At 38.1% G+C, this 13,636-nt stretch overlaps 1 protein-coding gene across 1 annotated transcript in view; it reads right to left on the bottom strand.

The window, feature by feature from the left end:
• Positions 1-11,473, bottom strand: part of IMPA2 (inositol monophosphatase 2) — a 71,607-nt gene extending 60,134 nt beyond the window's left edge. Inside the window, exon 1 of the mRNA XM_051970481.1 lies at positions 10,858-11,473. Coding sequence (XP_051826441.1) covers positions 10,858-10,989 — 132 coding nt within the window. The 5' untranslated portion in view covers positions 10,990-11,473. The remainder of the gene's footprint in view (positions 1-10,857) is intronic.
• Positions 11,474-13,636: the final 2,163 nt, after the last annotated feature.

Here is a 13,636-nt window from a genome sequence, read left to right as displayed (position 1 = left end):
AAATTGACACTAAAATAATTAAGCTTCTAAATAATGTTTTTATATGTTTGAAGAATTTATATTTTTGAAGTTATTAAAACTTACAACTGCACAAGACTTTTGGGACAAACATCAGTTCCTACTCCTGGATATTAAAAGTTTCTAGAGACCAAGGACTATTTTCACTTTTCCCTTATTTTATTTCCTCTGCCTAGCACAGAACCTAGCACATAGTAAGTAGCATTTGATAAATACTTCTTGACTGATTTTGGCTATATTTTAGTCACAGATCCCAACCATCAAATGATTATACTAGCGAGCTCAAACTGACTCCCAAGGATTACCTTGCTCTTTATTCATACTTTGGTACAGACATCTGAAGTTTTATTGCTAATCTCTCTAGAATTTTGTTTCCTAGAAATTTATGACTATATCTATAAGTTATTTCCCTTTCTTGTATAGCATTTACTTTGTGGATATGCATAGATAGGTTCTTCCTTACCCCTTTCTTTTTAGTTAAAGCCTTTTTGATGGGATTTGCAAGGCTTCAGGCAAATACTATTGGGGGGGGAAGGGAACGGGGCTTTTTAGGTATATTCTAGGCATGGTAAAGAGTCTATTAATTATATTATTTTAAACAGTGGTCCAGAAACTTAAGACCTATTGTCACTCACTGGAAACATATCAGTTACTGTCTGGTCAATAAATAGCAATCAATATTCTTAAGCAGATTATGACCAATTATCCCTCAAGGCTATTCAATTATTAGGTTCTCTCTCATTTGTTGGCACTTGTGAGACAGCCTGGCATATTAGAGAAAATGCTAGACTTAGATACAGAAAGACCTGGATTTGAAAATCTGCCACTGGCATTTATTAGCTATATGACACTGGCCAAGGCATTTCACCTCTTCCAGACATATTTTCCTCACTTGTAAAGTGAAAATAATAATTCCCGTAATATTTTTGAAGCATGACAAAGTGGATAGAGAGCTGATCTCAGAGTCAGGAAAACCTGGGACCAAAGTTTATCTCTTATAAATACTGACCATGTAACTCTAGGGAAAGTCATTTAAAGTCTCAACATTTCTAACTGACTAGGACATTAAGTTGAAGAATAGTTGCTGACCAGCTTTGTTAGATGAAGTTCCTTTTACTAATGGCAACACAGGTTTGGACCAAAACAACAAAAACAGAAAGAACAACAAGCACTTATTAAACACCTACCAGGTGCCAGGCACTGTGATAAATAGGATATAATTTTAAAGGGAAAGAAGGACAGTTTCTGTCCTTAAGAAGCTTACATTCTAATAGGGATGGAGATAAGAAAGAAAACTGGAATCAGAGTGGGCATGAGGCTATGGTGAGAGGATAAGGCAAAGAAAGCCCAGAATACAATCTAGAGAGGAGAGACATGGCTGACTTGGCCAGCTGTAACTGGGAGGAGTCATTCAGAGGGAGAAGTTAAGGTGCAAACGGTACTTACAATGTGTGAATTTTAGGGCTTGAGTGAGACTTCAAGTTTAAGAACTAGCATATGGTAGAGGAGATTTGTACTATAGCCTAGAGACATGTCACAGGATTGTAAGAATCAAATGAGATAATATGTACAAAGGTCTTGTAAATCTTAGAGAATTACATAAATTTCAGTTTATAGTATAATAAATCTCTAAGTAGAAAGCTTCTCAGAGGCTATCTAGTCCAATCTGCTCATTTCTAAAGATGAGGAAACTGAGGTCCAGAGAGTTTAAGTGACTTGTCCACCTCTTCACTCTTGCAATCTTGCCTTTCTCTTCAAGTCACTGTCATCAACTGATAGCAGTATTGATACCACCTGTATGCCTAGGTCTTTAGCTTCTTGCCACATGATTCTCAGCAGTGTTTTCAATATTCCCTCTGGAAGGTATTATTTGTGTCCACATGAGTCACCAGATACTTGAAAAGCCATCAGGTTTGAGAAAATCTTAATCAGTTTTCTGGCACATTATCTGACAACACATGGCAGAATTCAAAATTGTTATTGTCAAATTAATAGTCACCTCAGAATCTCTCAGAAGAGAATCATCAATTACCATTACTCATTTGTCCATCTGATCTTTTCTGCATCATCTGTCACATGATAGTACTCGTGAATCTACCTCATCATTCTATAGATAAAAAGTAATGGCTTCCTTTTAAATCATCTAGCTTCCTCTTCTTTGAGGAAACTCAATCATTATTTAACACCAAATAGTCAGTAGTTCTTATTTCATTGCTCCTTTATGAATATTTTGCTAGCATCTTGATAAACAAGCATTCCCTCTCATCTCGATTTTTTAAATTAGGAGTAATTTTTGCACATTAAAGGAAATTTTTATTCTATCTGGTAACCAGAAGAGTTGAGAGGTTAAGTCAAGTCAACAAACATTTAATAAGCAATTCCTATGTCCCTGACCTACATTAAGTACTAAGGGTACAAAGAAGGTCTGTCCTGCTCTCAAGAAGCTTATCTGGTGGGGGAGACGATATCCAAGCAACCATGTATGAACAAGCTTTATGCAGAAGATGAAATCTTATCTGAGACTTGAAGGAAGTCAGGGAAGTTAGAAATTAGAGATGAGAAGACTTGAGTTCCAAGAAAGCGGGATGATCAATAAAAATGCGTAAGTCAGGAAATGGGGTGTTATAAACAAGGAACAGTAAAGAGGCAAGCCATTTTCACTAGATCACAGAGTACATGGTAGAAGAGTAAGATACAAGAAGACTAACAATATAGGAAGGGGCTATTTTCCTCCTTGCAGGGGTAGGGGAATAAATGCACAGACTATTATATAAATTATTATACAGGACTAATGCCTTGATTGTCTTTGCTAAACTGCTTCCCATTCTTTTCTCCCCATATCTTTCTTCTTTTATATTTGTTTTCTTTTTTCTCAATAGTATTTTATTTTTCCAAATATATATAAAGATAGTTTTCAACATTCATTTTTGTAAGATTTTATGTTCCATTTTTTTCTCCCTCCCCTCCCTACCCAAGACAGCATCTTCTTTAATAGTTGTTACAAGGAATAGTATCATGGATAGGAGGAGAAAAGATATAGTTAGTAAATTGTGAAAACAAAATGTATCAATTAAAAAATCAAAATAACAACAAAAGAAACTAAGGTCATAATACCATGCCATGCTGAAACATTAAAAGAAAAAAAAAAAAAAAAAAAAAGGATTTTGTTGGTTGTGGGAGTAGGATTTTGAATGCATTTTTTAAAAGGTCAACAAAAAAAGATGCATCCAAAATGAAAAAGAAAAAGAAAAAAGAAAAAGGTTGTGAAAATGTGTTTTCAGTAAATTTATCTGATGAAAAAAGCTGACATCCAGAATCTGTAATGAACTGACACAAAATTGCAAGAATAATACACATTCCCTAATGGATATATTTTCACAGGATAAAAATTTCCAATTCTTTAAAAAGGAAAAACAAATTTTGAACAACTACAGGAAATATATTCATACTCTAATACTAAGAAAAAACAAAACAAAACAAATTTGAGGTAGCACCATATTATGCTTATCAGTTTAGCCCAAATTATTAATAAAATTTAATGTTTATAGTGTTATGGGTTAACATTATTTTCCTCATTGATATACCTATAAATTGGTACAGTCTTTTTGGAGAGGATTCTAACTCTAAAAGATAAGAATTACTTCAAAGCTGCTTGAAGTAACTTGCCCTTTAAATCTTCCCTTCTTCATGTTAAATATTCTTGGTTCCATAAACGTCATATGGAATGATCTCATAAACCTTCTTTAGGACCATTTTAACAATGGAATTCCTGAAATGAGGTGCCCAAAGCCAAAAACTTAATACTCCAAACTTTCTCTTTAAAACCATAGTGGAATGCAATAGGACTCTCACCCAGCTCCTCTGGATATAGTCTCTCAATGCATTCTAAGTTTGCTTTCTGCCTATCACATTACTTCCAAATCTTATTTGAACAAACTGATGTCCAATCATGTCTCCTCCATCTTATGAAATTCATTTTGGAACCCGTGCAAAAACTTACACTTATTATTAAATTTCAATTTACTAACTTTGACCCATTTTAGTCTATTGGGATTTTGGGGATTATGCCTACATTGTTTAATGTGTGTCAGTTCCTTACATTAAGCCAAAATCTGCTCCTCTTAACCTTTTGGATCAATAAAACAGGTCTAAATAGCAATCTTTTAAATACTCAAAAATAACCATCACATCTTCCAGCAGTCTTCTCTAAACAATCCAAGTTCAATCAATTGATTCTTGCAACAGGATCACAATCTTAAACTATATCTCTTTAATCCTCTTGCCTATTCTGGAAGTCTTACTCTGGATGTGCCCCAATTTGTCATTGGCCTTGGTAAAATGTGCCCCCAAAGAATACAAGGATCCAAAATACTAGGCTGACCAGAATCACAAAAATCTCAATAATGAAAGAGACCCAGAAGTCAAGAAGTATAATCCATACTTGAATAAAAATTCCTTCTACAACCTACCTGAAAAATACTTATCCTGCCTTTGTTTCATAATTTAAAGTTAGGGGGCACCGATCTTCCCAAAGGAATGCATTTCACTTATGAACTGCTTTAATTATCTGGTAGTCTTTCCTTAAAGCAAGCCTAAATTTGCAGAATTCAACAGGATTATTACCTCCCTCCTGTTTTTAATAGCGAAAAATGAAACAAGACAGCATGACTGATGATTAGCAAATAGCTGAATATTTTTGCCTGGCCTCAATGAGGGCCCAATTGTCATTGGGTAACATAAATTTGTAATGGATGAATTAGTATGCTTCCAGGATTTCCTACAGATTCATTCAGTAATGCATATATATAGTATTGAAAGAGGCATATGGAGGGTGTACTCCCTTCCTGACAAGAAGTGATTGGTGATATGGCGGGAAGACAAACGATTTCAGTATAAAGGATAAAGTAGAGTTGAACTTTTCTTTGAGACTTGAGATAGGGTAGGAGAGAGAGTATACTTTTAATGCCTGGAAAAAGAACAAAAATGTAGATAGAATGTACATTATTGACACCTTTAAAATGGTAATTCCTTCATCTTCTCAGTTCCAAGAATTATACTTCTTCATTTCATCCATTTAACAACATGGTCACGGCCTCAGATGTCAACATCTCTTAAAACTGTACTGTCTCCAAGTTCGAGAACTTTGTGATTCCACCTTATTCATGCTCACACAATTCTGCATTTTTACTTCTCCTATTCCTTGATTCACACTGAATCTACTCTTCCTTCTTAATGTGACTCTCTAAAGTCCTTTCTCTTTTAGCTTAGGTCCCCATGCTTATTGGTCCTTATATTTAAACTTTTCCATTTGTAGTTTGTCAATGTTAATGTCTAATTAGCTACTAACCTAGAATCCATCTTTGCTCTTTCCAAATTCTCCCTTCCCACCAGGCCAGATAATCCTACTGCTTCAATCCACCTGTTTCTGAGTGACCACCACAATTTTGTTTTTCTTCTCTTTTTCTCCAAGGCTAAAGCAACACTGGAGAAAATTGTAACATTCAGCTTATTTCACTTATTTCACTCACTACAATTTGTCATACATAATCTCAGCTGGGCCTTCACAGGTGCTCAGCAATCAAACTTTATCCTTATCTCATGAGCCACTGTATCATTTTAACCTTTTTCTTTATTCCTTTCACAATCAATCACAGCCATGTTCTCACAAATATAACAGATAACCCAGCTTTTTATTTTGCTAAGAAGACAGAAGCCATCTGACAAAAGCTTTCTTAACCTCACTCCTCCATGATTAAAAACCTCTGCATCACCTTCTCTCTTTTTACCTCCAATCACAGAGCAAGAACTAGCCCTGCTCCCATCTATGATAATTCTTCTATTATGCCCTTGATCGGATATTTTATCACTTCCTTTAGAGCTTTGCTCTACATAACATCACTTCCCTCTCATGTCTTGAATTTCTCCTTTCCCATTAGCTCTTTCCTATATGCTTACAAACATGCTCAGGTTTCCTCGATACATTTTTCTCCCTAACAAGCTTCCTTTTACCCTGTAGCTCATTCAACTACCATTTTATTTCTTTTCTAAGTGCAAAACTTAGAAAAATTATTTATATCGAATATCTCACTTCCTACTCTAAATTCCTTATAACTGAAAGGGTTTTCTGAAGTGATCATTCAAATAAACTTTATCTGAAGTCACCAATAATCTAAATTGCCTTTTTATCCTCCTTGACCATTCTGTAGCCTGACAGCATTGGCCATTTCGAACTACAGGGTGTTTTTTCCTCACTTATCTTAAAAAAAAAAAAAAAAAAAAAAAAGTCATAGTTTCCTGGGTTTTCCTCCTATATCTTTAGTTGTCCCTTTTTTGTATTCTTCACTGGATCTTTTTTTCCTATCCTAAAAACTTATTATTAAGATTTCATCTTTCATCCTTTTTTCCCCTGTCATCCACCCCACTCTTTCTCCTCCTTTTCCTTTCCTCTCTCTCTCTTTTCTTTTCTTTTCTCCCACCCCCTTTCTTCTTTCTCCCCAATTTCTCAGCAATATTATTCTTTTTCATGACTTCAAAAATCAACTTCTATGCAGATTAACTTCCAAATCTCTATCTTTCGTTTTAGTGCCTAGGCCGGGTTTGACTGACATTTCCATGTGGCTATATGATTGACACTTCTAAGTCATTATACCTAAATTATGGGATTTATCTTAAGCATCAATCTGATCATTTCACTTCCCTATTCAATATATTTTGATGACTCCCCATTATCTCTAGGAGGAAATATAAATTCCTCTGTTTGGCCTTCAAAACTCTTCACAATTTGACTCCTATCTTTCCACCCTTATTTTGTATATTACTCTCCTCAAAATTTACTGGCCTTGTTCAATTTCCCAGACAATAGCATTTCCTTTTCTTTATTTTTATTTCCTTTCTTTGTCCCTTTGTACCAACCATTTCCCATGCGTGGAAAAAAAAATCCCTAACTTATTTCAAGACTTAGCTTAAACACTATCTTCTACATAAAGTCTTTCCTAACTCCCCTTCCTGCCCTCCAATTGCTAGTGTTCTCCTTCTGAAAACTACCTATATTTATTTTATCTTCTTATATGTACTTATTCCCATGTTGGTATTTGAGTTTTTTTCAGAACAGAAACTATATTAATTTTTTTGTGTGTTTGTATTCCAGCACCTACCACAGTACCTTATAAATTCGTTGATTGGATGCATTATAAAGAGTTTTGAATTGACAAATATTTTTGTCCCTGTATCCTCAGCACCACATACAAAGTCTTGCATTTAGTATTGCTTAATAAATGTGTTAAATTGAATTAAATTCTTAAGTAAAAATCAAAATAGAGAGAACAAGAAGTTAACTTATCAGTTGCTTGTGAGATGGGGTAAGGGAGAACCACTAAAGTCTATAGTGAATTAAAAACTTTAGTGCTCTTTTCCAGGGATTTCGTATAGCAGCAAAAACATTAGTGCCATAAAGTTCCTTCAAAATAACTTAATCCAGTGCACTCATTTTACAGCTGAGGAAATCAGGATCCAGAAGGATCAAAGCAAATTATTCAGGCTTTTGGTGGCAGAGAATGGGGTTAAAAATCTGAGTCCTATCCTCTAGTACTATCCTTTTCCCACTATACCATGCTGTTTCTCAGCTAAATTCTGAAAACCAAAAATGCACAATTATGTTTTTCCATGTGCCTTGTGGGAACCAAGGTAGCCATGAAAATTACTTTAGTTGAAAACCCAAATTGTTAAAAATCCATCATTTTAAAATCCTAATTGGACTAAGTATGTAGACTTTAAAAGTTTTAAATTAGCCTTATGCTTTTTGGTAGGGTTATTAGGAAGATGGTTTGTACATCTTCCATGAGGGTCACAGTGTCCTTATGTGGCTTTAGTTTGCCACAGTCATGGTCAGTTGTACTGCATCCTATTCGCTAGGCAGGATGCATCAGCATAATACTCAAGAGAGAGCTCCCAGAAACCAGGGATTCCCTGACTAGACTCCTAATTACAGAATCTTTGCTCCACCTCTCCCTTTCCCCCCAGCTTTTCTTGTATGTTACATAAATAATTTTGTCTTCCGTTTCTTCAGTCATTTAGAAATTTCCTCATTTTGTCATCCTTCCAATCTAACATAACAGAGTCCAGATAATAGTTTCTGAATTCTTGGGCAAGAATTTTTCCAAAAGCCATCTTAGAAATGAAAGATTTATATGAATCTTTAAATACAATGGTGATACGCACTTTATAAATTAGGATTTAGAGAAAGGAGGTGATAAGAAAGGGAGAATGGTCATATTCTTGGAGGAAGTTATGCTTTCCAAGAAAATCTGCCAACCATTTTCCCTTTCCCTATCTTCCCAAAGTTTTGAAGGGGCTTTAGCTTTCAGGATCAAGAAAGATACAAAGATAAACAGGCAGGAATGTTTGCCCTCCGGTTATAACAATCATCGAAACGTACAGGTTTAGGATTCTTCCTTTTCCACAAAGGAGGAGAAAATCGAGATCAAGCCAAAAGGATAGTATTTCCACAGTACTGATTATATAATGTTATCCTTAACTAAATAACTCTTTTAAAATCATAGCAACTTCTATGCTACTTCCAATCAGTCTCCATGATTTATTGCCTCCACATTTCTTTCCAACTCCCTTGTATATGCTGTTTTCCCCCAAGAGAACAGAAGTTCATGGAGGATAGGAATGGTCTTGTTTGTATTCACTGAAATTAGCATTATGTCAAGAGACATACTATCTATACAGCATATTCAGGATCACAGAATACTAAATCTGAAATAGACATTAGAAGCCAGCCCCATTCATTTTACAGGTGAAGAAACTGAGACCCAGAAGGATTAAGTGACTTATTTGTCCAAAGTCACACAGGTGGTTAAGTCAATTAATAGTAAAGATGAAATGAAGAGAGAAAGTATATCAACCTCTCTTCTTAATTTCAGCTCTCTTCAAGCTCAGAATTACACCAATGTCCCATTCCAAAAGCTTATAGACTTCCTTCAAAAACTGTTGTTGGATTTGGAAAAAATGGCTTTTAGTTGTAATCAACCTAGTCCTATTTCTGAAAGGAAATCTATTCAATTCTAACATCTTTCATTTCCCAAATAACAAAATCTCTACTAATTACCTTAAGCAAGTAGTATTTTAGTTAGGGCAAATTTGAAGAAGTCTTTCAGGAAAGAGCTTCTTTCCCTCTTCTCCCCAAAACCAAAGCAAAAATGCCCCTAAAAGAAAGAAAATGGTATTTCATTTATTTCAGCTACTTAACTTTTATTAGTCTTGTTGTTTGATCTAGATTTAATTAAAAAAAAAAACATTCAGAAAGCATTGATGTTTCTAACACTACATCCAATGACTATTGTCATTTTAAATTCTGTATTTCCAATTTTTTTTAAAATTCCAGTTCTAAAACATATTTTCTTTGAAATTTTGACAAGTTCCTCTTTTTGATTCTCAGCTTCTTCACGTATAAAATGAAGGGGTTTGAACTAGTCTTTAAAGTCATATTTCCAGTCCTAAATCCTATGATCCCTTCTTCATCGCAAATTGCTGATGATCAAAAAGTAGGAGCTGCTTGAGTAGTATTAGTTATCAATGTTTCTGGTGCATAGGTTATTGGTCATTTGTACAGCTTCTGAATTCTTACTCTGTATTCTTTTCTAAGGCTCTAGACTAGAAAGCCTGAGCTCATAAAGCATGATTTTTTTTTTTCCCCTTTTGGAGGTAGCCTAGGTTAAGTGTCTCATATAGCGTCTTAAGTTCGAATTTGAACCCAGGCCCTCTTGTCTCCAGGGCTGATGCTCTATATATTGCGCCACCTACTAGTCCCATAAAAGCATTATTAATAAATTAGAACTTTTTTTTTTTTTTTTAAGAGGACACTTTAGGCTGTAGTGTGAACCAGAGTTCTGTTTTCAAAGATCAAGACCTGTGTCACTTTACTTCTATCAGGTGCTTTAGTAGGGCAACATGGGGACCCCAAAGTAAGAGTGACTATACAGAGGACAAGAGAAGCACACCCCTTCTTGCTAAATGAAGAGAAAACAAAGATTCGTACAGGAAACAAAAAACAAAGGGCTTCTTTGACACTCTCTCACCCTAACACTTTATGTTGAGAAACTAGACAGGAACTAGGCACAGAGATGGTTTATCTGACAGCGCCACCAAACCAAAAGATTACTAGGCCAGAAGAACACAAGCATTCTGTCTCCTCTAGACTCGGACTTAGGAGAGGGGGAGGGGGGCCGAAAGAGATGGGGCAAGGTGGGGGAGGAGCGGGAGCAGGAGATAAGAGGTAAGGCCATATGGCCCCAGCCTACCCCAAACGCTTCCCCACGAGCTTAAGTGTTAGTCTTTCAAACCACGAATCATCTCCTGCCTAACGAAACCCACATCTCCACCTCTCAACCCACCACGTTAAGCGACAGATGCAAAGTTGTTTGTTGTTTTTTCAAAAAATAATTTTGAAAAGTTATAAGGAACTTGGGTGATCTGGTTTGAACCTGTCTGTCTCCAACTCTTAGTAGAGAGGATTTGAGGAAACTGTCCTCCCGCGTTTGGGAACCAGGTGTCCCGCGTGCCTGACCTCACCAAGCCAGCTCCTCCCTCGCTCACTCCATCTCCAGCTGCCCAGGGGAGGCGCGGCGCAGGCACCGCGCAGGTCAACTCCGTGAGTCGAGCTGGGGAGCTAAGGGGCTGGGGGAGGGGTTGGGATGAAGATCGGAAACTGAGAGCCCCAGTGACCTCCGAGGCTGGGGAAGAGGGTGAACGTGGATGTGAGGGAGCGAGAGGGGTGGTCGCACGCGGAGCAGAGCGCACAGCGGGGAGAGCCTGGGGAACAAGAAGGCTGCTGACCTGTCCCGCCCGGAGCGCCAGCTGCACCGCCACCTCTGCACACTCCTTCCAGGGGTCTGCACCGCTGCTGCTGCCATCCCCCGAGGCTGCCTGTGCAGCCACAGCCTCCTCTTCCTCTTTGCAGGGCTTCATAGGTCGTTGTTCTTCTCCGGACGCGAGCGAGCCTTTACTCCAGTCTTCCTCCTCCTTCTGGGTGCCTGGGCTAGCGAGCCAAGGAGCCCACGGGCGTGGGGGCGGGGAGTAGAGACGAGGGACCCTGGTTTGCACAAATCTTTAACTGCCCTTGAAGAGTCAGAAACTTCTCTTTTTCTCCTCGGGCGGGAGATAGGGGCCTCGTTTGCGGGAGCCGCGGGTGCTGGGGAGAGATGGGGTATGGGAAGGGGGATCAGGACTGCCCAATTCGCAGCTGGAGGAGGAGTGTCCGCAGCTGCTGCGGCGGCGGCTGCTGCTTCCTCGGCCAGTTTCCACTCCTCTACCTCTCCTCCTTCTTTCCCTCCCCCAGATGCACAGACCAGGGAGGGACTCCCCGGTCTCCTGGAGCCCCGCCTCTAGCCGCTCTTTTACCCTAAGGGGAGCCCCTTCCCTCTTCTGCGGCCCAGAGCTCAATCAGCCTTCTAGTTTATACTACCAGAGGGGGTGGAGTAAAGTGTGGCGGGGGTGGGAGGGAGCTTGATAAGGTCCTAGGGTGCGTGAGGGGCGGGGGTTACCCTGAGCTTCTTCTTGTCCTAGGGGGAAAGGGGAGTGGGGAACTCAAAGTTCTACTCTGGGAAGGGGATACATGTACATACGCACGCACACACACACACCCTTTATTAAATGCTGCAGCCCTTGGGAAGTAGAGGTAGGCAGTAAGATCACCAGAATTGTTGGGTAGTTAAGAGGTAGTGAAGATTCAGGTAGCGATACCGGACGTGGCGGCGGGAAGTGACTTACTTCACTTATTGCTTCTCTTCTCCGCCTCGTCCAATACCTGCTTGGCTGAAGATCCCTCTTCTGCATTTTGGCTGCAAATAAGGTTCTTTGGCAGCTTCCATGCTGCTTAAGTCCTGAGCTTGGGGGAAGGGCTGAGGGGGGGGTCGGGAATCGGCTAGGGTGGGAGGCTGGCCCATGTTTTTGCCTGGACACATATTCTTTCATCCCCCTACTTGTTGGAGTCTAGTTCCTGGCTGCTGCTAACTTTAAGTGACAAAAGTAGTAAGGATGTTAGCAACTAAAATAATGAGAATTTCATCTTGAAGGAAATTCTGATGCGTTCTTTACTTTTTCTTTTTAATTAAATTCAATATCTCATCTGTTTTTCTCAGTGTATTCCGTTTGTTTACTGGAAGCTCTCCATTTATACAATACAAACAATCCAATCAGTTTTCTTTTTACTTCTCAGGCATCCACAGTTGCCAGCACAGTGCTCCAATGTTCCTGCTGAGGAGCAGAGGTGGGGGTGGGGTGAGAACAAAAACACCTTTCTTGTTTAGATGTTTAAATATAAACAACCCCAAAAGGTGAATTTTTTTCTCCTGTCACCTTCAAAGAAAAAGATGGGAGCCTATATTGGCCTATATGATCTTTTAAATCAAACCCCAAATTTGGAACCAAAAAATATGTGCTGGGACTCTTTGTCACATTGAGTGGCCTTTTCAACCTTGAATTCTCCAAGAGAAGTAAATGTTGCTACCGTCATTTAAGCATAAATGCAAGGCCCTTCCACCCCGGGAGCCTGAAGAAAGGCTTGTAATATTTTAATTTCATAAGGTGCTCTATACACAGCTTTTATGAAAGATGCTGAGCCACAAAAAAATTATACCAAAGTGTTAGTTTTCATAGTTTGAGAAAATAACTATTTCTTTCCAAAAGAAACCTGGAAAGAACACTAGATGTGCAGATGGAAGACCTGCAGATTTAAATCCCATCTCTGATACTTATTAGTTATTTGGTCTAGTCAACCAACAAACATTTATTAAATGTTTATTGTGTACCAGACACTGTTTTAGGCCCTAGGAATACAAAGACAAAAACAGTCCTTCCCTCAAAGAGCTTATCTTCTAATATTGATTCAGTCACTTAGCCACTCTGGCCCTATTTTCCATATCTGTAAATATACTTAAAAATAATAATATACTTCAACAGCGATACTGTATGAGGATGTATTCTGATGGAAGTGGATTTCTTCGACAAAAGATCTAACTCAGTTTCAATTGATCAATGATGGACAGAAGCAGCTACACCCAAAGAAAGAACACTAGGAATTGAATGTAAACTGTTTGCATTTTTGTTTTTTCTTCCCAGGTTATTTTTACCTTCTGAATCCAATTCTTCCTGTGCAACAAGAGAGCTGTTTAGTTCTGCACACATATATTATATCTAGGATATACTGTAACCTATTTAACGTGTATAGGACTGCTTGCCATCTGGGGGAGGGGGTGGAGGGAGGGAAGGAAAAAGTCAGAACAGAAGTGAGTACAAGGGATAATGTTGTAAAAAATTACCCAGGCATGGGTTCTGTCAATAAAAGTTTAAAATTATTTAAAAATAATAATATATTTACACTCCCTACCTCCTGTGGTTGTTGTGACCATAACTATAAAGGACTATATAAATATGAGCTATTTTATGCCTTAAAAGAACCTTAGTGAGCCCTAAAAGCCCAACTATATTCTAACACAGTTGATTTGGTAAGGGCATTAGCCATTTTTATGTAGTAAATACTATACTTAATATTGAAACTAAATGAGAATTGCTCAGAAACTTTTTGAGTTGGATAGAAGATAAATGATCAGTAACA

Source organism: Antechinus flavipes, chromosome 1 (genome assembly GCF_016432865.1).
Source record: "Antechinus flavipes isolate AdamAnt ecotype Samford, QLD, Australia chromosome 1, AdamAnt_v2, whole genome shotgun sequence".
Classification (NCBI taxonomy): Eukaryota; Metazoa; Chordata; class Mammalia; order Dasyuromorphia; family Dasyuridae; genus Antechinus; species Antechinus flavipes.
Note: the sequence above shows the minus strand (reverse complement) of the source record. Positions and strands in the feature narration are given on the sequence as shown.